Source organism: Hemiscyllium ocellatum, chromosome 1 (genome assembly GCF_020745735.1).
Source record: "Hemiscyllium ocellatum isolate sHemOce1 chromosome 1, sHemOce1.pat.X.cur, whole genome shotgun sequence".
Classification (NCBI taxonomy): domain Eukaryota; kingdom Metazoa; phylum Chordata; class Chondrichthyes; order Orectolobiformes; family Hemiscylliidae; genus Hemiscyllium; species Hemiscyllium ocellatum.
The window spans coordinates 119,194,045-119,221,728 of record NC_083401.1 but is presented as its reverse complement, the minus strand read 5'-3'; the positions used below and the strand labels follow the sequence as shown (position 1 = coordinate 119,221,728).

At 39.6% G+C, this 27,684-nt stretch overlaps 1 protein-coding gene across 2 annotated transcripts in view; it reads right to left on the bottom strand.

Annotated features, from left to right (window-relative positions):
- Nucleotides 1-27,684, bottom strand: part of kcnip4a (potassium voltage-gated channel interacting protein 4a) — a 349,299-nt gene that overhangs the window by 2,238 nt on the left and 319,377 nt on the right. For both annotated transcript variants that reach the window (XM_060831482.1, XM_060831476.1), the window contains exons 4-7: nt 16,607-16,677; nt 10,217-10,324; nt 2,598-2,702; nt 689-751 (exon numbers count right to left, since the gene is read on the bottom strand). In XM_060831482.1, coding sequence (XP_060687465.1) covers nt 689-751; nt 2,598-2,702; nt 10,217-10,324; nt 16,607-16,677 — 347 coding nt within the window. The remainder of the gene's footprint in view (nt 1-688; nt 752-2,597; nt 2,703-10,216; nt 10,325-16,606; nt 16,678-27,684) is intronic.

The following is a 27,684-nucleotide window of genomic DNA, read 5'->3' as shown; positions in this document are numbered from 1 at the left end:
TCACACTAAATTGTATTGTGTGCAGTTCTGGTTGCATATTATAAAACGAATACAAAGGGATGTATGCAAAAAGATTACAAGGATGCCAACAAAAGTGCACAGTAATACAGTTCACTAAGGGTTTCTTTTGTGTTGGAAACAAATGATCAAATAGAGTCATTTAAAGTCATGGAAGGTTTTAAAAAATTCAAAAAGGAATTCAGAAAAAACTTCTTTCCAACAGTATGATGACATGTGTTCAATTCTCCAGGGTATAGCTGAAGTGCATATTTTGGAGACATTAGGGGAAAGCTAGATAAGCATGAGGGAAAAGGAAAGAGAGAAACGATAATAAGTTGAGATAAGAGAATATTTTGGCAGGAGGATGAATGCAGTATGAACATTGACAGGGAGTGAATTGTCCAAACAGCTTGTTTCTGTATCATCTGTAACTTATAGGCGTAATAGTTCCTCATGTGGCTTGGTCACATTTTTTGATTGATAATACTCCAGAGTCCTTGAGAATTTTGTTATATCAATTCAAGTTGATGTTATTTATTTCAAGTGAAAAACTAAAATAACTGTGTGTTTAAAGCATGTGGAGTGAGGAACCTTGGAACACTGTGTTACAGTAAGAGAGGAAACAGTGAGAAAAGAGACAAAAGGAAGAAACGGAGTTATTGATAATACTAAATGGAAAACTACTCACTTTTTGGCAGGTATCAATGAATTCATCAATTGTGACAACTCCATCTCTATTTTTATCCATTTTCTGTTAAAAAGAGAAAGCAAAAAATTACATCATTAATAAAAAAGAAGGCATAATGCTGAGCAACAGAGATAACCACCTGTAATGTAAGGGAATGGCAAAACTTCTGTGAAAAAGCATAGGAGGAACAGTAAGCACAGTTTGCATTTGTTAACACACTGTCTGGATAATGGATAGCGTTTTTTCTTGTTAGGATACTCCGAAATTTGAATAAATGATATTCGGATAACCGAGGTTGTTCTGTAACTTCTTAATATTGACTATATTGATAAATGCCTGAAACCAAATTCCAGTGGTTGCAACGGGATTTCACTGCAATATTTAGGCCCTGTGCTAACATTGTGCCATCATGTATATCACTGGATGGAGGAAGTAAGTGAAGAAGACCCTCAGTCGCACTTGCTCAGTTCCTGTAAGTAATATTAGCAAATACCCAGGATTAGATCAACTCCCCAAACTTCTTGAGAAACAGGCTATGTGACAAGTGAGTAAAAAGGAAAAGAAAGTCAATTGGAAATGTTAGGTGTGTTTGATCACAAACAGTTGTTGATAATGGTGGCTCTTTGATTCTGAGCATCCAGAAAAATCTTAGCCTTCGCACTCTGCAATTCCCCAACCACCAAATATAGAATCCAGTTATTTCTTAAATAATTACAGAGATCTTGTTCCACAACACTATTTTAATCCATACGTGGTCATCCTTTACGTTTAAAAAAGTTATTCATATCTACCCTAAGCATGCCAATTCTAATTTGAGCTTGGTTCAGTTGCAGTTTAATTTAAAATCATATTTAGGATTGGCCTTTTCCAATCCTTTAAAAATTTTACCTACTTTCTGAATCACAGGCTGAATGCTTAATATGGTCTAGAACAAAGGCTGATGGGTAGGCACCTAATTTGACAAAATTGACTGTGTTCGATTATCATCACAGTTTCAACAGTATTTTTTTTAGATTAGATTACTTACAGTGTGGAAACATGTTGAATGAGGACAGCCTAAGGATTGGCTGCCCATCAAAAAGCAGTGAATAACAAACAGAAGACTACCTATGTTAACCCCATTTCTGCATCAAGTGGAATTTCAGCTAATAATGTAGGCGTGTCTAATATGGCAGGCTCAACTTTGTGGGCGGCACGGTGGCACAGTGGTTAGCACTGCTGCCTCACAGCGCCTGAGACCCGGGTTCAATTCCCGACTCAGGCGACTGACTGTGTGGAGTTTGCACGTTCTCCCCGTGTCAGCGTGGGTTTCCTCCGGGTGCTCCGGTTTCCTCCCACAGTCCAAAGATGTGCGGGTCAGGTGAATTGGCCATGCTAAATTGCCCGTAGTGTTAGGTAAGGGGTAAATGTAGGGGTATGGGTGGGTTTCGCTTCGGCGGGTCGGTGTGGACTTGTTGGGCCGAAGGGCCTGTTTCCACACTGTAAGTCTAGTCTAATCTAATCTAATTAAAACTCATTATAAGAGGAACATTGAAGACTATACTGGCTATAACTAAGGCACACCTTTTGGGTCGGTACTCAGAACTAGACCCCATTCCAAATTCCTGACTGAAAATCTAGTCCACCTCTCTGTGGTGCCTTTTCAAAACTTCTCTAGTCTTTGTTCATAGCCCTGACATTAAAAGTCAGTCTCTTGCTAATGTCCATTTTTAGCAATATATCCAGTGCACACATGTCTAATAGCTGGTATGATTTTTATTTTCATAAAATACATTTATAATAATGGTTAAAACTGAACCACTAAGAATAAAAGTTAGTGGTTAGTTGCAACCACTAACTGTTGCATTTTTCTTATTTTTCTTAGTTATGCATTTTGTTTGTGTTTACTATAAAATTGTACATCACAAACCTGGAAAAAAATCTCAACATGTTGTCTGGGTGTTTCCTCTCTGAGAATAGGGTAAGTGTATTTTCCCATCATGTCATAAATAGATTTCATTATGTCCAACATCTCCTGCAAACCATAATAATTTGAAAATATTTGGTTAGGTAAAGCCAATATATGCAAAATCATCCATTTCACATTTTTATTTTATTCATTCACAAGATGAGGCTGTCACTGACTAGGCTAGCATTTATTACCCAGCGGGCAGTTAAGAGTAAACCACATTGCTGTGGGTCTGGAATCACGTGTAGGCCAGACCAGGTGAGAGTGGAAGTTACCTTCCCTAAAAGATATCAGTGAACCAGTTGGGTTTTTCCAATAATAACAATGGATTGATGGTCATCACTAGACGTTTAATTCCAGATATATATTGAATTCAAATTCCACAGTACCTGTGGCAGGATTTGAACCTGGGTCCCCAGAACATTACCTGGATCTCTGAATTAACAGTCCAGTGATACGACCAGTGATACCTTGTACAAATATTACTCAATGGCTTTTCTGGTTTCAACCTGCTCATCTCCCCTTTCCAGAAACCTTGGTGTGCCTTCCTGATGGGTCTGTCGACCCTGGACTCTCCTCTAGGGTTGGGATTCATTGCGAATGCAGAATTGGATCCGGCTGGAATGTCAGTACTAATAGGGAACCTGCTGCAAGAGAAGCAAAGTCTTTACAGCCTGGAGTTGGATGAAGGAGAGGGTGTTTGAGAAATTGCTGTTTTTTTCTAGCCTTTGCTGCCACTTACTTTTAACAGGAAACAGCTAACTTACTAACATCTGCACAAGGAAGAAGGTTCATAGTTGTATAGAGGTGCAGCCACAGACTTTCCTGATGAAACCAGTCAATTGCAGGACACCACTTAACCGAAGGAAATCATTGTGATCTGAGGTATGGCACGCCTGAAGAAGGGCTTTTTGCCCAAAACATTGATTCTTCTGCTCCTCGAATGTGACCTGACCTGCTGTATTTTTCCAGCACCACACTCTCAACTATCATTTCCAGATTTGCAGTTCTCACTTTCGCCCAGTTGATTCTATATCTATTCCTCTGTTCAACTTCATCACATTAATACATTTATAAACAACAAGCTTTCAAATTGTATTTTACGTAAGTTTAGTGATAGAAAGTTTAATTTCTATGTAGTATTGGGATTTAAGAAGTAATTTCGTTGACATTTCTTTAAGTGAGTTTTGAGAAGACTTGTAGCTCAGGTTGAGGTTCTGGATGTAGGTTTGCTCACTGAGGTTTGTTTTCAGACATTTTGTCACTATACTAGGTAACATCATCAGTGAGCCTCTGGATGAAGCACTGGTGGCATAGCCTGCTTGCTATGTATGTGTTTAGTTTTTCTTAGGTTGGTAATGTCATTTCCTGTGGTGATGTAATTTCATGTTATTTTTCTCAAGGTGTGGTAAATGGGATCCAAGTCAATGTGTTTGAGGAGATGCCCTTAAACCTGATATTGGGCAGGCCTCACAACCTGCAAGACTCCTACTTCTGGCTGCAGAGAAAATTATTGATCCCCCTAATTCTCTTAACATAACACCATTCCTATTTCCTTCCCTACTTGAATGGCTTCCTACACCAAAGTGAAGCAGTCAGTTTGCCCATCCTCCCTGCAGTCCCCAGTCTCGTCCAGAGAGATTGCAAGAACTTCACAACTATCTGACATTGCCAAGGCCAAGCCTCCTCAATTGTTGCAAAAAATGTTTGCTAATGGATACAACTCTAGTACACTATCTAGGTGTCTTCATATTTGCCAGGGGTTAGCAGTTATTTCAGAACATTTCCTAAGGGGCTCTTGTCTTGAGTGAAAGTTAGAAGTTAATATTACAGAACTTACTAGAAAGTTATCACTTTCCAGGGACCTTGCAGTTGATGGTAATTGTCATAGGCTTGGCGCTTCACCATAAGAAATCAGAGATGACTAAGGTAGTCATGAATGAGAGTGGCTTTTCAGTAAGAATCCAGATGTGATTGAAGTAATTGTTAAATGTTTAAGATTTGCCATTAGAAATCCAGATTCATATTTGAATCCATTGTTTGGGCTAAAGGTAAGTACTTTAAGAAAAAGTGAGCTGTCTTTTTTCTCAGAAAGCTGCTTCCAACAGAGAGTGCTCAGTAGAATCTGCGAAGTATATAGCCAGAGAGAGAACTAAAGGCATTGAGTATTGATGATCACAACATTATCAACAATTGTAATAACAACCCATCTGATTCACTGAAATCATCAATGGTTTTAACTGCAAATTTTTGTACTTCTCTTTCCAAATTCAAATAGTTTAAGCAAGTGGTGGAATATGAGATCCCAGCACCAATTCTTCTTGAATACAGTTTCATGCAATTTGTGAGAAGTGTCTATTTGCAAATTCTATTATAGTGGTTGTCACTGACAAGATGAGCATTTGTTGCCCATCTCTCATTGCTGTTGAAATGAGGCCGGGCTCACCATTTCAGAGGGAGTTTAATTGTTAAATACATCACTGGGGTTTGGAGCAACACGTAGGCCAGAACTAGTAAAGATGCCAGATTTCCTTTCCTAAAGGATGCTAGTGATCCAGTTTTTACAACAATCATAGCTTCATCACTGATGGCTAGCTCTTATAATTCCATATGCATTAATTAAGTTTATGTATTACGGAGAGATTCGAACCCGGGTCCCCAGGGCATTAGACTGCGTCTCTGTTCATTAACATCAACACTGTAACATTATCACTATCCCACTGTAACATACAAAATAGTTCCAGCCATTTGTTACCAACTTCCTTGAAATCAGGTGATAACTATTGAGAAAGTGTGAATAGGCTGGGACTATTTCAATAGATTTTATATGAGTCTTTAAGGTTATATAAAGTTTTTCTAGGGTAGATGCAGACAATATATTCTACTTGCGTGCATATACTAAACATTGGATTATAAATATAAAATAATCATTAATAAATTCAATAAGAATTTTAGGACAAGATATCTTTATCCAGTGAGAGATGGGAATATGATACTTGCTGTCACAAAGCATTCTGGAGGTGACTAGAATAGATATAGTTAAAGCAAAGCTAGTGAAGTATATGAGGAGGAAGAAATGGAAGGATATTTTGCTGCAGTTAGATGAAATAGTGTGGTGAAGTCTCATGTGGAGTGTTAAGACTAGCATAGATCTATTGGGATGGCCTGTTTCTTTATTATAAATTCTAAATAATTTTAAGAAGGCTAAGACGCTCATTAGAAGCATAAACAATGTTGGGCTGAATGACTTGACTATGTGCAACACCCACTTCTTGCAAGGTGAAGCTTTGGGAAAGTCTTGCTTCAGTAAGCACTTGTTTTAAAAAAAAAGCTTTACTGTGATGACTGCATGATAACATTTTTCTTTAATTTTTTATCATTTAATCTTCATTTTGTATACTTGCCTCAATTAAATAAGTGTTCCCATTATTTGAAAGCATTACATACACACTTTCAATGGGGCTTACAGAATGTAAGTCACTCATAATCTTCCTGGTATTTGAGAAAAAAATATTCTGAGCGTTATGAAAACCATGTGTTACAACTTATTTTGATGCAAAGTTAATTACAGTAGATGAATAGAAGCTAGTTAAAATGACATCAGTTTTAATTGAGAGTTCTCCCTGGTGTCTTAACATTTCACTTTATTGGAACAAATTGATACCAGGAAACCACAAATATATATTAATGCCTTCATCAATGCAGTTGGCACTTCTTGTATGAGCTGCAAGAGAACAGAACACTGCCAGGCGTTGTTGTGACAAAGATAAATATTTCAAGAGTTTGTTCTTGGCAGGTCCAGGGAAAAGAAAAGAAACCCGGACAAATAGCGTGGGATGTTTTGAAAATGTCACAGATATCCTCTAAACATACACCTGAAATTGAGTGAAATAAAGAAAGAAAGGCAGTTCTACATCTATGTCACTCTTTAGATCTCAATTTACTACTCAGCATGTGCAAAGAGATAATTGGTGTCATTCTTTCCTGACTCACTACAGGTAGCCGTTGGCACTCCGATTTCAGAGAGATTCCACTCATCATTATTGCTGTATTGATCAGAGACAGTAGGGTGTCACTACAGTTGAGACAACTCTGAGGACCTTAGACGTTCCAATTTTCAGTCCCTGCAATTGTTCAACAGTTATAAGTTACTTGCAAATTGTGCAGAAGAGGGTGGGAACTGCAGAGAGGATGAGTAAACACGCACAGCACCTTGGTCTGGGGAGCCATTCAAATGGAGAGGAAATAGGAATGTAGTTGTAGTTGAATTAGGGAGATAGATGCTGTTCTCTGCAGCCATGAACAAGAGTTCTGAAGGCTGCGTGACACGCCCTGGTATCAGGGTTAAGGACATCTCCTCAGGGCTGGAGAAGAACTTGAAGAGGGAGGGGAGGGATCCAGTAATCGTTATCTATGTTGGCACCAATGGCATTATTGGACTGGAAGGGAGACTTTGCTGATCGGCTTTGAATCGTTAGGACTTAAATTAAGAAACAGAATCCTCAAGGTAATAACTGTTGGATTACTACCCGAACCACAGACAAACTGCCACAGGAGAATAAAGTCACAAAGTTGAATGTGGGTTCAAAGATTGGTGTAGGGTAGAATGGGTTTCAGTTTGTGGGACATTGGAACCAGTACTGGGGTGAAAGGCACTGTTTTTGTGGGATGAGCTTCACTTGAGCTGTGTTGGTGAATCAAAAAACTAGGACTGTAGAGAGGGCTTTAAACTAATTAGAGGGGGTGGGAGGGTTTAGGAGAGGGGAAGTGTAATATCACAAAGCAAGAGCATATGCCAGGATTCCAGGGAAGCCATTTGGATTGCGATAGGATGGTAACAGGACAGAATGTACAAACTTAGATAAACTCTTGTAAATAGGGTCAAAAGGAGAATAAAACATGGTAAAAAGGCAAAAATAACATCTCTTTATTTGAAAGCACAAAGTATTTGAAACAAAGTAGCTGAATTAATGACATAATACAGGTTAATGGGTCCAATATCATAGCCATTACACAAACATGGTTACAAGGAGATCAAAGCTAGAAACTAAATATTCAGGAATATCTAACTTTTTGAAAGGACAGGCAGGAAGGAGGGGTAACGTTGGTGTGGGATGGAATAAGAAGAATAGCAAGAAATGATCGTAAATCAGAAGATGTAGAATCCATATGGGTAGAAATTTAAAAAAAAGGAAAGAAAATACTGGTAGAAATTGAGAGGTCAACAGTATGCATATGCTGGGACAGAGAATAAATCAGGAGGTAATGAAAGGATATAACAAAGGTACATTAATCATGGATGATTTTAATTTTTACGCAGATTGATTTGGTCAGATTGGCAGAGGAAGCCATGCAGAAGAATTCAAAGTGCATAGGGAAAATAGAACAGAAGGATTTGGGAGTACTTTTAAATGTTATAACTATACCAGACTCCATCAATTCCTCTGGCAACTCATCCCATACATGCATCATCCCCTATGTGAAAAAGTTGCCCCTTAAGTCCCTTCTAATGCTGTTCCCATCATGCTAAACCCTCTAGTTCTGGACCCCCCCACCCCAGGGAAAAGACCTTGTCTACCTATCCTATCCCTGCCCTTGTGATTTTATAAACATCCAAAAGGTCACTCCTCAGCCTCCGATGCTCCAGGGAAAACAGCTCCTACCTATTCAGCCTCTCCCTATAGCTCATATCCTCCAACCCTGGTAACATCCTTGTAAATCTTTTCTGAACCTTTCAGGTTTCACAACATCTTTCTGATAGGAACAAGACCAGAATTGCTCACAATATTCCAAAAGTGGCTGAACCAATGTCCTGTACAGTAGCAACATGACCTCCCAACTCCTATACTCAATGCTCTGACCAATAAAGGAAAGCCTCCTTCACTATCCAATCTACCTGCAACTCAACTTTCAAGGAGCTGTGAACCTGCACACCAAGGTCTCTTTGTTCTCCAACACTCCCCAAGACCTTACCATAAGTGTATAAGTCCTGCTCTGATTTGCTTTTCCAAAATGCAGCACCTAGCATTTATCTAAATTAAACTCCATCTGCCATTCCTCAGCCCATTGGCCTTTTTCTAAGGAATGATATATTGGATTGTAGGCAGTTCCGTGAAGGTTCTCTAGATTGATACCAGGTATAGAGGGACTGTCATATATGAGGAGAATTTGTGTTGATTGGGCCGTACTTGTTGAAATATAGAACAATGAGAGGTGATCTCTTTGAAACATGTAAGATTCTTAATGGAATTGTTTCCCTTGAAGGGAGATTCTAAGATCAGAAGGCACAATTTCAGCATAAAGTGTTTCGCATTTAAAACAGAAATAAGAAGGAATTTCTTCTTTCAGAGCATAGTCAAGCTGTAAAACTCTTTACTGCAGAGGACTGTGTCGGCTGAGGTATTAAGTACATTCAAGGCTGAGAAAGGCAGATTATGGAATGGAATCAAGGTTATTGGGAGAAAGCAGGAAAGTAGAGTCAAGGATTATCAAATCAGCCATGATCTCATTGAATAGCTGATCAGACTCAATGGCTGAATGGCCACGTCTGCTTCATCATATAGCCTTATGATATTTACTAAATTTAGACATCGTTAGAAGAAACATAAAATAAGCCTGTGGGTGTTAAAATGAATGTAGGGAGGGAGAGGGTCTACTGATGATACACTACTGAATCTGGGGTGGCCTTCTGCTGTTTGTTCTGAAAGCCTGTAAGTAACTCTGCCACATCCACTATTATATATGGCTGCCTAATGGGCAGAGAGGGATAAAGAGGTAGGTATCACCACAAGGAGCAGGGCAAGGTAGATTGATAGATATCAGACTGACCTGAAATAGCCATATCCATCTGCTAATTGAACAGTAACAAGAATATGGCATCAAGACTTAAACTTATTATTTTATCTGCTGTTTATAGAAACTCTGACGCAAACACCAAACTTAAGCGGAACATTTTCTTGGCAAGTTGATTACACATCAATTAGGATTTAGCTGTAAAGCTTCATTATTTCAAGTGTAATTTCCAATCGATGTTTGGAAAACATCTATGTTTAGGATTCATTCCAATTTGAGGTCGTTGCAGATAGACACTATAAAGATACTCTGCCATATAAATATGGGACAGGGCAATATTATGCATTTACAAAATTATGCAGTAAGTTACAAAAGTGAAAGTTTAACAAGTAAAGTACCAGGCTAATAAATCAAAATGGTACAAATCTCTTTACTTTAGGGTTAATGACAATATTCTCCATTGTGGTTTACATGAAAGCTATATTCCTGTCTGTATAGAGGGTTCAAATGCTATCTGTTTATTCATTGCGTACTTTCCTGTGGTTACAAGATTTAGTGGTGAATATTAGAAAGTATTAAATAGTAAATTAAATTGAAATTTTTTATTGTTTCCCTGTAAACACTGAGTTAAATAAAAACAAGGCAGTGAGTCAAAATAATGAGAAGTATCTCCACACATATAAACAGAAGGGGGTCTCCAATTCATTATATGTTACCGTCGGTGTTCCAAAGAAGCTCTTTTCCAACTCAAAAATTCATCAGTGAAGAAAGTGCTTTGTGTATTATACCTCCTTTGTTACATATCCATCCTTATTTATGTCGTACAAATTGAAAGCCCATTTAAGTTTGTCCTGTATTGTTCCACGAAGTAAAACAGAAAGGCCCATAACAAAATCCTGAAATGACAGACAGAGAAATTTAAAGTTTAAGAAATGTTCAATCTGTTTACTAAATGTTAAGGCTAAGCAATTTCAATATTTTCATGATGTTACATTGTAAGTGGTCTGCAAATGCACTGTACCACCTAACATTATGTGCCTGTCAATCAATTCTGCCTAAAACCTTTGTCAGTTTGTATGCAGTGCTTAAAGTCCACCAGAGGGTGTCATTATAACAAGCTAAGTAAAGGTTATCTTACATTATAATCCCTTCAAAAATGCAACTTTTCATTTATGTCGTGCTCCGGTTTCTGTTGACTCTTGTGGGGTCCATTCTGGTTGTGAGGTCAATTGATTTAGCAGCAGTATTGGTCACTGTTGCTGTGTCTCTTGCTCCCCAGCAATTATTAGAAAGCTACTAGGGATGCTGTATGGGCCATATTTGATGATTGATTGGCTGCTTAGCTGTTAATTTTGTTCATTTGCTGGCTATTTTGTTGTTCAGTTTATTTACCTGTCAGCTTGCAAGAGAACCTCATCAGGATTACTGGTGCAATGCTGATCACTACCAGGCCCTCAATTTGCTCAGTCACCTATCACACTTCCCTCACCCTGTTGAACAGTAGGGGCAGAGGTCAGCTTTCATCCTGTACATATCAATCAGTTTCTTAATTATTCCAATCTTTTTAAAAATATGTCCTTAAAAAGCATTCATCATTATTCAATTAATATTTAATTTTATTGGCTGAGACCTAGATATTAAAAACATTGCTGTTGCCAAAGACCCTTTCAATTTGTTAACACAGCAACTTGATCCAGTTACTTGTTCTTCATCTTCTCACTCAATATTTCATCTTATTCTAGTTCTCCATCCTAATCTCCATTGTCTAACCTGGCTCTACTATTGTTCTTGAATTCCTTTTGCCTCCAACCCAGTTCTCACATCATCTGGTGATGTCTGCTTCTCTCTCTCCATTATTATCCATTCCTCTTTGCCACTTAGTCTTGTCTCCTTGTGCAACACCACAGGAGGTTGACTAATGGCTGCAAAGTAAGCTGCAGAAGTTGCTGGGAAAACTCAGCAGGTCTGGCAGCATCTTTGGAGAGAAATCAGTGTTAAGTTTTGGGTCCAATGTCCCTTCTTCAGAACAATTTTAATTCTGGTTTCTATCCACGGATTCTGCCAGATCTGCTGAGTTTTTCCAGCAATTTTTGTTTTTGTTTTATTTCTGGTTTCCAGCATCTAGAGTTCTTCTGTTTTTTTTTCTGAGTAATCATCCTGATTGTTTTAAAGTAGCAAAATCTTGGACTTTCTGAGGGACATCATGGAAGATCTCTAGTAGAAATAGAAAATTAGTATAACAAGCAACATAATGCTTTTTTGTCAAAAAAATACTTTTAAGATATAATCCTATATCTTTTTCCAGTAATCTGAGTGGACCGTAAATTTGGTATCGTTGTTTCACCAGTATCATCAAAATCATACAAAAGCTGACCATTCATTTAATTACTGTTTGAGGGTTGCTGCTGTGCGCAATTTGACTGGCGTGTTTGAAGTACATTACCTGCATAGCAGTCAAAGTCATTCATTAAGCACTTGAAGATAGAGATGTGAGGAGTTCTATAATTGATAGTCTTTGATGCGAGAACTACAGTATAAATATAAACTTGACAATTCCACTGAACATTTATAATCTATTTTATTATGAAGCCAACTTAAACAAGTCAATCTCCAGTGCAAATATTGCAAGAGGTAGATTGGTGAAGATGAGGTCAAGTACATTTTCCTCCTCGATAGTTCTGATACCACCTGCAGTAGGCCCTGTCTAGCAGTTATGTCCAATAAAATTTGACCAGATGGCCAATATTGGTGTTATAGAATTACTCTTGGTTATAGATATTCACATCCCCAGTCAGAGTCCATTTTGTGTCCTTGAAACTCTCACTGCACCTTCCAAGTGGTGTTCAACATGGAGGAGTACTAATTCATGAGCAATAAGTGATCATTGACAGGAAGCTTCTGCCCCTACTTTGACTTAACACTATGAGAGTTAATGATGTCTGGAGTCAATATTGAGGTCTCTCAGGGCAACTCACTCATGATTGTATACCATTGTGCCACCAAATCTGTTGGACTGTCCTTTCAGTGGGCCAGGGTATGCCCGCAGATGATGACAGTGTTGTCTGGTACATTCTGTGTAAGAAATGATTCTGTGAGAATGACTATGTCAGACTGTTGTTTGACTGTCTGTGGAATTGCTCTCCCAAGTTTGGCATTAGACCCCATCTTTTAGCGAGGAGCACTTTGAATGATCAACAGGGCTGCATGAGCTATTGTTATTTCTGGAAATTTGGTTGATGCCAATGGTGAGTCTGGTTTCATTCCCTTTGTCAGAAGTCAGAAACAAATCTCTCTGTTTCAGATATGAAGTTGTGTTAGGTGGTGACTGCAGCTTCCTGGAAGGAGATCAATAACTGACTGGATCAGGTGGCTACACATTACAAGTCATTGATGTCTTTGATGTCATTGTCATGATCCACTTCAGCTTGTTGCTTTGAATCCTACACTGATATCTCTTCAATCTCCCAGTCAGCTGCACAGAATTACATAAGGAAGGTGGCGTATGGCTTGCTTGTCAGAATCAGAATTTATGTCAACCTTGCCTGGTATGGTAGGAAGATCGTATGAGGAAAGGCTGAGGCACTTTTGGCTATTCTCATTGGAGAAAAGAAGGTTTAGGGGAGATTTGATACAGGTGTACAAGATGATCAGGGGTTTAGATAGGGTTGACAGTGAGAACCTTTTTCCGCGTATGGAGTCAGCTGTTACTAGGCGACAGCTTTAAATTAAGGGGAGGTTGGTATTGGACAGATGTTAGGGGTAGATTCTTTACTCAGCGGGTTGTGAGTTCATGGAATGCCCTGCCAGTATCAGTGGTGGACTCTCCCTCTTTATGGTCATTCAAGCGGGCATTGGATAAGCATATGGAGGTTATTGGGCTAGTGTAGGTTAGGTAGGCTTCGGTCGGTGCAACATCGAGGGCCGAAGGGCCTGTACTGCGCTGTATTTTTCTATGTTCTATGTTCTATGTTCTATGCCTGGTCAGTCAGAGTGAGCAGGAGTTTGGCTTTGCAGTGTTAGCTGACTTTCCACAAGCACAAGATCCCATTGAATCCACACACAAAACAACCAGGAGTGTTTGTCAATTACAAAGGCTTACATTCCATCAAAAACAAAAGGGCATAAACCAGAAAAACAACACATCTGCAGGTCTGTGCACAGTTCCCAGACAGCTGCCATGATGCTTTCTTCCTGTGACAATCCGTCCTCCCCAATCTCTCCACAGCTTTGGGCAGATGCAAAGGGCAGCTGCTCAGTGACTAGGGACACCCAATGTAAATGTAACACATCATACCCATCAGAAATCCGAAACTAACACCCCATTAGCATTGAAATTAATATTATATCATCACCAGACATGTAATTGGATAAATTAAACACATGACATTCTGGCCTGGATAGATCTGGAGCTGCCTAAATTGCACACCACTTGACTTTTCCAAACTGGTGCTAGGTGCCATTTTGTGCATAGCATTCCATAACTTGTCCTGGCCATGTATGAGGAACACAAACTCAGATCCTCTGGGGAGGAGGAAACAGTCAGGCACAGTGGTGAGTTCCACTTCCCACCAGCAGCTTACATTATAAGATTCACCTCAATTTCTCTTCTGAGCCCAAGTCACCAGAAAATCCAACTATTTCATCTACCTCCCAGGCTCTTCACCCTGCCATTGACACAAAGCAGTTTTGCAATCAGCCAATTACTCCTGCAATGGTCCCCATCAATGCATGACCTCACATTAATCAACAATCAACTTTGAATGTGACTTACAGCCAACGCTCAAGAATGGACAAGATAGGAAAGCTGTAGAAAAGGCATAACATTTACAACAGCTAACAAAAGATCAAAAACTAATTGATGCAAAACTCTCCTAGCTACAATGAATATTAGAGAAATTGGGCTTATTCTCCTTGGAGGACAGAAGATTAAGAGGTGACTTTATTAAGGTGTCCAACATTAAAGAGTAAAGAAGGATATTCTGTTTCCATTAATTGGTATGCCAGGGGTCACAATTTCAAAACTATCAGCAAGAGAGCTAGGAGTGAGATGAGGAGAAACTTCTTTACTCAAAGAGTTGTTAGGATTTGGAAAGCATTACTTGGGAGAGTAGTGGAGGCAGATTCCATAGGAGGTTCAAAAGAGAGCTAGATATATATTTGAATGGGATGAATTTAGAGTACTCTGGAGATAGGGCTGGAGAATGGAACTAGCTGAGTTACTCTTTGGGGAAATAGTACAGACACGATGGGCCAAATGGCATTCTTCTGTAAAATTCAGTGATTCTAATTCATCTAGCTTGTTACAATTACTTTATGGATTCAGAGGAGTTAGCACCTTTAAGGCTAACTAATTTTCTTTATTTCATACCTAATGCCCTGTTATATTTGTAATAGCTTCTGTCCCTTGCTGTCAGATGTGCACTTATATCACACTTTTCATATCCACAGGAGATTCCACTCTATGAAAAGTGCCAATTTATGCACAACCATGTCCCACTAACAACCATGTGATAATTAACTGATAATGTCACTTTTTAAAAGTAGTGATGTTGATCGATCATTAATTATTAGCCAGGACATCACCCTCTTTCGCTTTTCTTTCAAATCATGCTAAAGGATCTTTCTAGGCTAACTGAGGGAGCAGATGGGTGATTGGTTTATATAACTTATCCAAATGCAGGCACCTCCAATTAAAGTGTTAGGTTAGACTTCTGTTATCTTAGTTATGGAGTAGGACTTGAGCTTTTCTTATTTCAAAAATATACTTTATTCATAAAAAATGTTTATTTGTATACACAGTCACTAAAGCAGTTCAGTTCTGTACAGTCTTTGCATGTGGAGAACAAACAAACCCAAGGCATTTCTTACTAATACAAGACTATATTTAAATATATCTGAGGCACCAGGAGCTTCTGAAAACCGAATGAACCCCCTCTGTACTTTAGCAGAAAGACCTTAGAAGGTGGTCTTTTCCCATTGTGCCTTGGCGGCAGCTTCCCCAAGCTTTAGTGCATCGCTCAGCACATAGTCCTTGGATTGTGCCAGTCTGCAATACTCAGTCGATGCTAACTCCTTGTTCTGGAAGACCAATATGATTCTGGCTGACCAAAGAGTGCCTTTCACTGAGTTGATGATCCTCCAGGCAATCAATGTCTCGGTGGGTGTTCGGGAAACAGCCCATGGAGCACAGACAACCACCTTTCTTTTATGTTTCAAAACATACTTTATTCATTAAAATATCTTTATATACATGCACAGTCACAAAAGCAGTTCGGTTCTGCTCAGTCTTTTCATATTGAGAACAAACCAACATTGGAGCTTGACTCTCCTGACACGTGCTTCCAATGTTCTGCTGGAGAGGGAATAGTGCTACTAACTGAGCTGCTGCTAACACATTCTGCTTGGGTTTACCTAAATGCTATTGTGTTACACAATTTTGTATGTAGATTTGTAAATTTCCACTTACTTGAACCCACTAACCACTAAAATAACCCCAAGTAATTTATTACCTCAGAATACTACTCACTGCCTTATTCAAATGACACTTTTTAAAATGCCTGATGTCTGGTTTAAATGATATTCATCCCAGTGGAATGGTTTCCTCTTGTCCCAGACCAAGTGTCAGTTCCAGATGAACTGAAACACCTGCTTCCCAAAAAAATAATTTTTCAGTCATGCATTAAATATTTTAATCTGTCTGACTCTGTTAATTTTCTTCTGGGTCAGGGAATGGTCTGGATATCAAAGTCTTTGAGGTTTTGATTTTATCTAAATTTGGATTCTAGCTCAGGTTTGGTTCAATCAGAAGAATAAAACAAGGAAGTGCAGATGCTGGAGACCTGAAGCCAAAGCAGAAAATGCCTGATCCTCAGCTCCCCACGACAGACCTGAATTCCTACTTTCAGGTTTCGGAATCCTGCACCCTCACCCCCATCACCCATGCCTCACATTCCCCCCACACCCTCCCCACTTTTGCAGACCTTCCCAATGAGTCCTTTGAACTTGCTCACACCAAATCATTTGAATGTCCTTTGTCTCTCCCCCAGCGCCCAAACTCTGTGATTGACACCCTTGGGAGGGAACCACAAATGACAGCAGGTCCCCTTAGTTAATGGAGCTGGCTACAATATGCACAACACTCAGAGTAACTAAATTGCGTTAAAAAAAATGACACTCACCTCAAAACTCACTGAACCATTGTGGTCTGTGTCAAAGGCATTAAACAGAAAGTGTGCATATGTGGATGCATCTGGAATGGAAAAAAGCAACTTTCTCAATAATTATGTTAAAATATTAAATGCTATAAAATCTCTAATGGTGATGATTTTCTTTCATCAAATTTGATGTCAAAATGAATTGGCACGATATTGGATGTATACAACAAAACAGAAATTAAAATAACAAGAATCTTAACTGTCTAGGATTTTCAATTTCATGTTGGAAAATAAATCAACCCTCTAACTTATCACATTTGCGGCCACTGACATTTTCATTATCACACTATTAAATGTTATCAAGAGCTATTAACCAGAGTTGAAATGTTTCCTGGGTTGATGGATATTACAACGTCTATTGCACCAACAAACTAATGAATTGTCCCTCATTTACAGATCGCTGCTAGTGTTAGTTATTTGCTTTGCTAATACAAGGCTGATTGGTTTTTGGGGAAATTGTGAAAATCAGAAGTAGTCTCTGGTTAATACAATTGTTAATTATCAAAAAATTGAAATTCACTCCTCTGGAAATTCCCATGAGTGTACATAATGTTTAGGAATTCTGTTTGGCTCTTCTTTCAGAACCTGTAATACAGAACATGGATTTGATGATTTACCTTCTGGCTGGATGTCTTTACTATGTCTAGGATGACCATTTCAGAGTGAAAATATTTCATAGAGGTTAGGTCATGTGAGAAAACATTATATGATGATAGATCAGCTGACACATGATCACATGGCACTTGACTTTGGTTTGCAATGTAACCTTATAAAGTCAGACCATTCACATTCTAAATACTTCCTTCTGTCTTCTAATTGAGAAGAAAATCTTGCACTGTTTTTCCAGTTGAATTGTCACTGGATCCAGCACCAGAAAAGCCATTTGCTTTTCCAGTAGGGCATATGGCTGTTCCTCATGCAGGAAGGGCAGTGCGTAGGTGTGCTGTGTGTGTACTGTAAGCTCCCTAACTGGCCAAAACATGACTGCACTGATGGTTTTGACACCAGTTGGAATTTGTAGGTCTATTTAGTACATCTGCTGGATGTGTAGCCAACTTTGAATGGCTCATATTATGGAATCCCAACAACAACAACAACAATCCCCACCACCACCATCACAAATGGCCCACTGAAAATGTCAATCCATTGAAGTGACCAACCATCAACTTTCAGGTAGGGTAATCTTCAGTATCATTTGTTTTTGAAAAGTTTAAGGAAGTGCCATGCTGTATTTTTGGAAATGTGATGAGTTGTGCAACCCCACATAGAATCCCTGAGCACCCTAATTCAACTGACATCATTTCAGCATGGACAGCAGCAGTTCAAACCTGAGAGGCTACACCACAAGGGCTCTGGTACTGAAAGTGGACAGCAGGTTTCCATTACCAAGGTGTCATTGGCATGACTTACACAATTAATGGTAGTGTCCTTGGAAGTGTTATTGAACAGAACAATCGAGGGTTATAGGTACATAGTTCCTTAAAAGTGGTGAAGAGAGTGGTAACAGGGTGATGAATAAAGCATTTCATGCTTGCGTTCATCAGTTAAAGCTTTGAATACAGGAATTGGAATGTGTTGTGGACTAGGCCAGACCACTCAAAACATTCTTAATCAAGCAGCTCAGACCATAACCTTGCAATTTGTTTCAGTAAGTGTACAGTGAAAATTACCCAGATTACATTAGCCATGTTGCCTACTAGATTATAAAACAGACAAAAATTTATTCACAAAATTACACAATGAAACACAAAGAACAGAATAAAGAACCACTACAGGACTCAACCTATCCAATTAGACTTAATGATGCTATTCTGAATATAAGCAACAGTCCCAATAAGCAAACTCCCTCTAATAACTAGTATAAATGATTACAGGTTGAAGGGTAGAAAGAGAAAGAGAGAGAGAGAGAGAGAGAGTTTCCACATAGCTCCCTGTTGAACTCCTCACCAGGTCAGACTGAACTAAAACTGCTCAGCTCAGCTAGCTAGAGAACTGACCACTACCATTTCTTTATACAGGTCACTTCTAAAACATGATCACTTTGGCCTGAAGTCTTCTCTGTTTACATAGAAACAAAAGGCCTCTCAAAGTCCTTTTCATCTCTGTACCAAACCAGACTGATTGGTGCCCAGCCCGGTTTATTACTCCTCTGAAAAAAAAATGAAGGGCAGAGTCTCTTTGAGCCAAGGAACAACTTTTAGAAAAATAAAGGGATTAGCTTTGTGATAGATGTAATGTTACAGCTGTACAAAGCATTAGTCAGGCCACATCTGGAGTACTGTGTACAATTCTGGTCACCCTGCTATAGGAAGGATATTATTAAAATGGTAAGGGTGCAAAAACGATTTACAAAGATGTTAGTAAAACTGGTGGGTTTGAGTTATCTGGATAGGCTGGGACCTTTTTCTCTGGAACATAGGAGGCTAAGGGGTTTAGAAATTCATGAGGGGCATAGCCAATGTCTTTTCCCCTGGGTAGGAGAGTCCAAAATTAGAGGGCATAGATTTAAAGTGAGAGGGGAAAGATTTAAAAGGGACCTGAGGGACAACTTTTTCATTCAGATGGCTGTGCATATATGAAATGAGCTGCCAGAGGAAGTGGTAGAGGTGAGTACAATTACAATATTTGTAAGATATTTAGACAGGTCCATGAATGGGAAGCATTTAGAAGGATATGGGCCAAATGCAGGAAAATGGGACTAGTTCAGTTCAGAGGAATTGGCCTGTGTGAGGAACCTGGAGACAGATGTGGGAAGAACACACAAGCTCCACACAGACTGTTGCCCAAGGCTGGAATTGAACCTGGGACCCTAGTGCTGTGACGCAGCAGTGCTAACCACTGAGCCACCATGGCATACAAGTTTAGTTGAAAGCACTAGCTTTCTAAGTATTGCTTCTTCAACAGGTGGTTGTGGAGTATAAGATCATAATAATTTATAGCAAAAGGCTTATAGTATCTTGGAGCTGTAATGAAATATGAAACAAATTTAGTTGGAGTCTTTCATCTTTTAGAATGGGATATGCTACATTCAGTTCTTTAATATGTAAATCCCAGAACTCCTTTTAAGTTACATTCTCAAGGTAGCTTTAACCTTTCTAACAATAGGTGTTTGTGGACTCTGTTTCTTTGAATATTTCTGGTGGGGTTACATATTAAAGAACTGAAAATAGCATTACCCATTCTCAAAGATATAAGACTTAATCTAAAGTGGTTTAATATATCATTACAGCTCCATGACAAATATTGGGCAACATCAAAATGAATTGTCAATTTTACATTTTGTCTTCTGTATAAGTATAGAAGTCTAAAAGCCTACATGTAATTTCAATAGTTTGACAACTCTTCCAGTTTTTGTTATGGTGTACATTTCTAGAAGTGTGGATATTATCCTTGGCTGCTCTTAGTCAGCAGACCTATTGTTAGTGTGTTGGTTGTTATAGTCATAGAGCTATACAGCACCGAAACAGACCCTTTGGTCCTACCATTCCATTCTGACCATAATCATAAACAAAACTAGTTCCACCTGCCTGCGCCTGGCCCATATCTCTCCAAATATTTCTTATTCTTGAATTTGTCTAAACATTTTTTTAAATACTGTAACTGTATCCATTACTTCTTCTGGAAGTTTGTTCCACACATGAACCACTCTATGCAAATAAAAAATTGCCTCTCATGTCTTTTTAAAATGTTTCTCCTCTCACCTTAAAATTGTGCCTCTAGTCTTGAAATCCCTTATCCTAGGGGAAAGACACCTGTCTTTCACCATATCTATACGCCTCAAGACTTTTAACGTTATTATTATACCACTGTTATCTTTGTGTTTTTTCATGTGTACTTGGCAGCATTGGCATATTATCCACTTCACTCAGCTGGTTTCAGTTCCTCCTCAGCATGGCCTTATTAGATGTCAGGACTTCATAAGAGATGGGTGGTCTGGTGGCTCAGTGGTTAGCACTGCTGCCTCAAAGTGCCAGGGAGCCACATTTGATTCCGGCCTTGGGTGATTGACTGTGTGGAGTTTGCACATTCTCCCCATGTGCGCGTGGGTTTCCTTTGGGTGCTCTGGTTTCTTCCAACAGTCCAAAGATGTGCCGGTTAGGTGAATTGGGCATATTAAATTGCCCATAGTGTTCAGGGATGTGTAGGCTTGGTGCATTAGTCATGGGAACTGCAGAGTCATAGGGTAGGGGAATGGGTCTGGGTGGGATACTCTTCAGAAGGTCAGTGTGGACTGGTTGGGCCAAATGGCCTGCCCCCACACTGGAGGAACTCAATGATTCTATTATACATTTCAGGTACCTCTGAATAACCAAATTTTCATTTTAAGTGTCTCGGACCTATTATCTAAGTTGTAGTTGAGGTCAATTTGCATCTGCATGCCAGCCATGCACCATCTTTATCCTCTCTTGTTTGACAAAAACTATATCTGCATTTTGTAAAATTTGGATAAGTGGTGGCTTGGCAATTTCATTCTTATTTACCTTCTGAACATGATCTCTGCTGGTGACGGCAACTCTATATTTAAAAGTGTAACATATTCCACAGCACAGACCACTTGCTCAATGAGACCTTTTGGAATAATGTAATAATGTCACAAGTCTTATATCTCAGCTGCCACACAATTCCTTAAAAGTTCTGCCTGGATATTGCAGCCACTGCCTAAAATAATATTTTCAGATGCACCAAATGGAGTAAATATCACACTCAATTTTTTTGCTATGGAAGCACTGACAGTGTTCATTGCCTGTCTGAAACTCAGAAATTTGGAAAAATAATCAGTGTAAGATGATGTTATTTCCTTTCACAGTACATAAATCAGTTACAATCTTGTACCAAGAAACAGGTGGAATCATGAGTGCATAAAGGTTGTTTTGATTTATTCAGTGAGTGTGGGCATTGCTAACTGTGCCTGTATTATTGCCCATCACTCAATGCTTTTGGTAACGTGGCAGTAAGTTGCTTTCTTAAACTGCTGGAGTCCACTTTCTGTGGATACACCAAAACTTCTATCAGGGAACTCCAAGATTTTATCCCAGCAATACTGAAGGAATAATGATATATTTCCAAGTTAAGATAACGGGTTACTTGGAGGAGTATTTTCAGGAGGTGCTGTTCTGATGGATCTGCTGTCTTTGTCCTTCTAGGTGGCAGTGGTCATAGGCTTCAACGGTGCTGTTGGAGGTACCTTGGTGAATTTCTGTGGTGCATCTATTTTCACAATGTTACTGTGGTCAGTGGCTCAGGTTTGCCTCACACATCCTCACTAAGTGTTTAAAATCATTGTTAATCCCTGGCCCAGAGGCTATATCAAGTGCTAGTCACCCACTCCTTGCACATATGCCCCTGGTGTAGTTCCAAAATTATGATCCAACATTTTTAGCTTCAGACACAGGTCCTTGTTTTCCTTTGAAGATAACCCTGGTCACCATTTGAAAGGAAGATTGTGATTGCACTGGAGGGAGTGCAGTGGAGATTCCTTTTAGACGTGGGAGCCATTCTTTTGCAAGGGATGTTGTCAGAGTTGAATCATTGTGTTACCTCGGGGGGGGGGGGGGGGGGGGGGGGTGGGGGAGGGAGGAGCATCCTGCTTACGCAATTCACTTCGACTCTGTGGTGTTGTGTCCTCCAGCTGATGTGTCCCCTTGATGCAAAAAGTGTACATTTTGTTGCCTTGTCCCCGACCTCACTGATGTTGGCAAGTTCAGTGGTGTCAGCCCTGGTCCAGTGTACCCAAGCACTTGCATCCAGATGTACCAGCCCATGCAGTTTTATAACCTAAATCTGTCCCAGTCTCCTTATCCTGGGAAAAACTGCCCTGAATTTTAAAAATAAAATCATTCTTAAGATGTAAGTGATAGTGGTCATATTTATTGGCCATTCTAACTGTCCTAGGATCTGGATGTAGGTTTGCTCGCTGAGCTGGAAGGATCATTTTCAGATGTTTCATCACCGTACTAGGTAACATCATCAGTGAGCGTCCGAATGAAGCTTCATCTGGAGATTCACTGATGGTGTCACCTAGCATGGTGATGAAACATCTGAAAACGAACCTTCTAGCTCAGCGAGCAAACCTACATCCAGAACCTCAACCTGAGCTACAAATCTTCTCAAAATCCACTGTCCTAGAATCTGTCAGGTGGTTTGTCTTCTTGATCTGCTGCACTCTTTCAGCTGTCTGATTATTTGTGGTACATGGGGAATGCCGACATTGAAGTATGCCATTATGTGTCAAAGGACAATAAACCTTTAAGTAGTTAAAATCTATATTTTATTTTCTAAACAATGATCAGCTCTTTCTGTTTAGTACATTTAAGCAAGAATTCATGCAAACAATAAGATGTTAGAAACACTCAAGAATTGTTACAGCACAATCTGCAATCTCAAGCTAACAGGTTTAATGGGTCTTGATCCAGGTCAGTGGATTTGGATTTTTAAGTTGCCCGTTGAGCTGGCTTCAGGGTAGTCAGTAGAACATTGGGAACCCAGAATTCGAGGTTTTACCATAAATTATTAACCACATTGCCTGTGATTGCATAACTGAGGGCAGAGCAAGCCGTAACCTTGAAATAATAGGATTTAGTACAAAATTACATCCACTGAGGCACCATATAAAATAAACCGTCTGTTCAATTTCAGTTCTACTTCGACCACAATTATATGCTTTCACCCCGAATATGAAAAAAAAACTGTTTCTGTTTTCATTCTGAAATGTTACTCAGCCTTTCTCTGCTACTCCTCGTCCTGAAACAGTGATATGGCAATATGGTGCTGTCTTATTCAAATAACCATCCTTCCTAACCAATTGAACTAAACTGTTTCAGCAACGATTTTAAATCATGGTGATTTGGAGGTAGTGTGGGTGCTATTGCCACATCAAGTGTCTTGAATGGCTCTTTAGCAGACTCATATAGAGCAGGTGAACTATAACAATTTGCAGCGGTGCAACAGCCTTATTTGGTCACTCACTGTGCACTTCAATTTCTAAACACCAAAGTCTGCATTGCAAATGCATTTGTTATGCCACAAACCGGTGTTAAGCAAAGGCAGAGTTATTGCATCAGCTTGTTCCAGATTGTCTCGGATACTGAGGCTGCTTCCAAGACCTGCTATTGAGATGAGACGAGATGACCAGAGCAGAGTGTAGATGTTCTTAATCTGTTCAGGGATGTTATGGCATAAGTCTGCAGTAAGGTAAGATATAAACCCAGGCTATTGGTCCTATTTACTACCACTGCACCACAACAGCCTGAGATGAGCAGATTATAACCAGTCTAGCTATAGAAAGCCTAATAATGTCTATGGTTGCCAATACAATTGATTGTAATTGAAAACACAGAGATAGAAAAGGGAATATTAATCTTAGAGGCATCAAAGGCCCATTACAATGCAAATGATGGAGGTCAACTAACAGAGCACAGGCCAAGGACCTTTTTTGGTTATATCAATCAGAATGGATTTCATACAGAGAGCCATTTGGGCAATCTGATCCCCATTTCTGTTCTATTTAATTTATTTTGAGTTTCCTTACAACTATAATATCGCCATATCTGTTTCTTAAATGCTGCCAAACCAGATCCATGAGCTTACTGAAGGATCCAGAAGTACATGGTTATTGAATCTTACAGTCCTTCTGACACTGCATCCAGGCCAGTCCTCTCAGTAGCCAGAATAATGTTATCAACATTTGACTCCAAAAGCACATTGGAGAACCGCCTCAGAGTGAACAGGCACTAGCCAGGGATGGGTTTTACCAGTGCTTTGCTGATTGGCTGCAAGGATGAGAGGACTTTGTAACATGATGTTAGAAAGTATCAGGAAGTGGAACACACCATCTTACTGCTGGCATAGCTTGTGAAGGTCTGTAGAAATGTCAGCAATATGACTAAAGGTAATCCTGGAAATGCAATCATTACGGGGAGAAAGTGAGGACTGCAGATGCTGGAGATTAGAGCTGAAAATGTGTTGCTGGAAAAGCGCAGCAAGTCAGGCAGCATCCAAGGAGCAGGAGAATCGACGTTTCTTGCAATCATTACATCAGCATTGGGAGAGATCGCCAGCAAGTGGGAAATCTTGGTGGGTCTGCCAATGGACTCATGAGGGGAATTCTTCTTTATGGTTAATCTATAACCCACAGAGGGCACTTGACTTTTCAAACTTCTGCCACATATAGGTGAGTATATGTGTGTGTGTGTGTGTTTTTTTCCAAGGGTCAGCACTTCACACTGCTTTGCATTGTGCGCCATCTTTAATGTTGTTGTCCATTTCACCATCATGATCTAATACTTTAATTGCAAATTTTTTAATGCTTCTCATTACATCCAAATGTGACGTGCTCATAAAGACTGTATAATATAATGGAGCCAAAGCTGACCTTTGGAGCAATCACTGTTAAACTATGCCCTGGAGAGATTTCATAGTTAACCAATAAAATTCTAACAGGAGTGGGTAAATGCAGAAAGGATGTTCCTAATGACTGGGGAGCCCAGACCCATGGATGTGGGGTAGGTTACTTAGGACTGAGATGAGGAGAAATTTTTTCATCCAGACTTGGTGAGCCTGTGGCATTCTCTGCCATGAAAAGCGGTTGAGGACAAACATTGAATGTTTTCAAGAAGTTGTTAAAGGGATCAAAGAGAATGGGGAGAATACAGAAAGAGGGTACTGAGTTGGAATATCACCCATGATCAGATTGAATGGCCAAATGGCCTCCTCCTGATCTATTTTCTATGTTTATAAAACTTCAATCTCCATCACCACCTTTGCATCCAGTCACTGACCCAATCTTTTGTCCATTATTTGACTTTCCCTTTAATTCTGTGGGCTTCCATCTTCTTACTAAGACTCCTTTCTGGCATTTTGTCAAATGTCTTCCATAAGGTACAGATACAGCATCTATTGCACCATCTCAATCATTTAGTTACTCAACTCATACAATTCATATTTTTGCCATGGTTTCTGCCTCTTCATCACAATTCCCACTGAGTCTTTGATAGGTTCAAACCTTTTCCAAGCAAGTATCAACAAGAAACCCAAAGAACAGAAATAAATTGGTGGAAAAAAGCAGGTCTGGCAGCATCTGTGGAGAGAAAGTAGAGGTAATGCTTTGGGTCCACAGATGATTAAGTTCCTACTTTTGTTTTCCCTCTTTGGGGAAAGTCAAAATTTGATTGAAGTTGCATTTTTGGGTCTTTGATGTCTTTAGCTCTCTGCTTATTCGGTTGACCTGTTAAAAATCTCCTGACCCTTGCCCTCAGGCTGCCAAGTAAAAGCCAAGGCTCTCGTGATGTCACTGAGACACAACATGCTCATGTGCAAAAAAAAGAGATAAGATTAAAAGAAAACAATGGATCAGCTTATTCTAGACTGAAAAGATGCCTGATGATTTTAATTGTTAGTGAGATCAGGTTAAAATTGCCCCCTTTTCCACTTGTGACAAAAGAAGATTACAAAAGAAATGATAAACTTTCAATGTAGAAGACTGGATCATTGCTAGTCCAGTGGTAGATTCTTTATTCCACGGCTCAGCAGGGAAGTGGATATTCTGATTTCTGGTGCTTTAGGAAAGGATTTATGATGTGGATTTTTAAGAATCTATAGATGGGAGGGTAATGATTTAACCTCATTTAATCTAACAGGGACAAGCCATGACCTCAACTTATTAAGGCCCTCATGGGAAAACAGCTATGTCAAAAAATTGAAAAGCTTGTAAATGCCATATTTCTCATCAATCTCAGTTCATAACAATCAATCTGTAAATCTTCCTTTTGTCATTGAAGAACTTTTATCGAATCTGATCTGCAACAATTCAACAGGAAAGAGTTTGTGTATGAGACCTCGGTTTAGTTCCTCACTAATGCCCTGAAACATATTCTGGCTTTGCAGATTTATGCTCAAATTTCCTGTAATGTTATGCTTGGATCTCTTGAATTAGAATATCAGATGCTTCCACACCTCTTGAATTGGTCATACTAAAGTCAGAAACAATACCACTTTAGCAATGAGGCATCCTCAAATTCCCTGCAAACTTTTGCATGGACGAACACACCATTCCCTTTCAATATTTACTCCATTGTCAATGCAATTTGACTGCCCTGATTTTGTCCCAATCTGATCCTAACCGAAGCATTTGCCAATTGAATCTCTTCTCAACGGTGCTCCATTGCCTTGAGGTTCCTATTGACCTGTTCTCCAGCATCTTCAATTTCATATTTACAGTTTTCACCCTGAAGACATCAGCCACAGAAATGGTATAGTACTCCATGAATAATACTAATTTTATCCATACATCTCTAAAGCAGCTTTGAATTATAGCATAGATACTGCCCATTGTGTCCATCTCAGCTATTTGAAAACACAACTCGTTGGATCCACTCTGCAGCCCTGCTAAATCTTTCCCTTCAAATAACAATCCACAGTCCTTTTAAAAGTCATGATTGAATCTGGCCTCCACCGCTCTTAGAGACAAAAAATACTGCAAATGCTGGAATCCAAAATAGACAGGTAGGAGGCTGAAAGAACACAGCAGGGCAGGAAATCAGGAGGTAGAGAAGACGATATTTCAGGTGTAACCCTTCTTCAGGACTGGGGATGGGTGTAGGAGGAGCCGCAGATAAAGGGGGTGGCTGGGGCAGGGTGGTGAAATAGGAATAGGTGAAGACAGGTAGTGGGTATGACCTGATTGGTCAATGAGAGGAATGAATCTGGTTGGTGACAGGGAGAAGTGGAAGTGGGGTGGGGGGGGGGGGGGCGCTGGGAAAGGAGTCAGGTTATTTGAAATTGGGGAACTCAATGTTGAGTCCTCCGGGTTGTAGGCTGACCAGGCGGAAGCACAATATCACCATTCGCTATCACATTTTGCTGTTGCTTGTGTTACCACAATCTTTAAATTAATGCCCGTTGGATCTCATTCCTTCATCCATTGGAAATAGTGGCTTTCTACCTGTTCTGTACAGAATCTTTATGGTTATGAAAACCTCTAACAAATCTCTTCCTAAACTGCCCTTCTCCAGGGATACAATCTCACCTTCTGTTTATCCATGTGA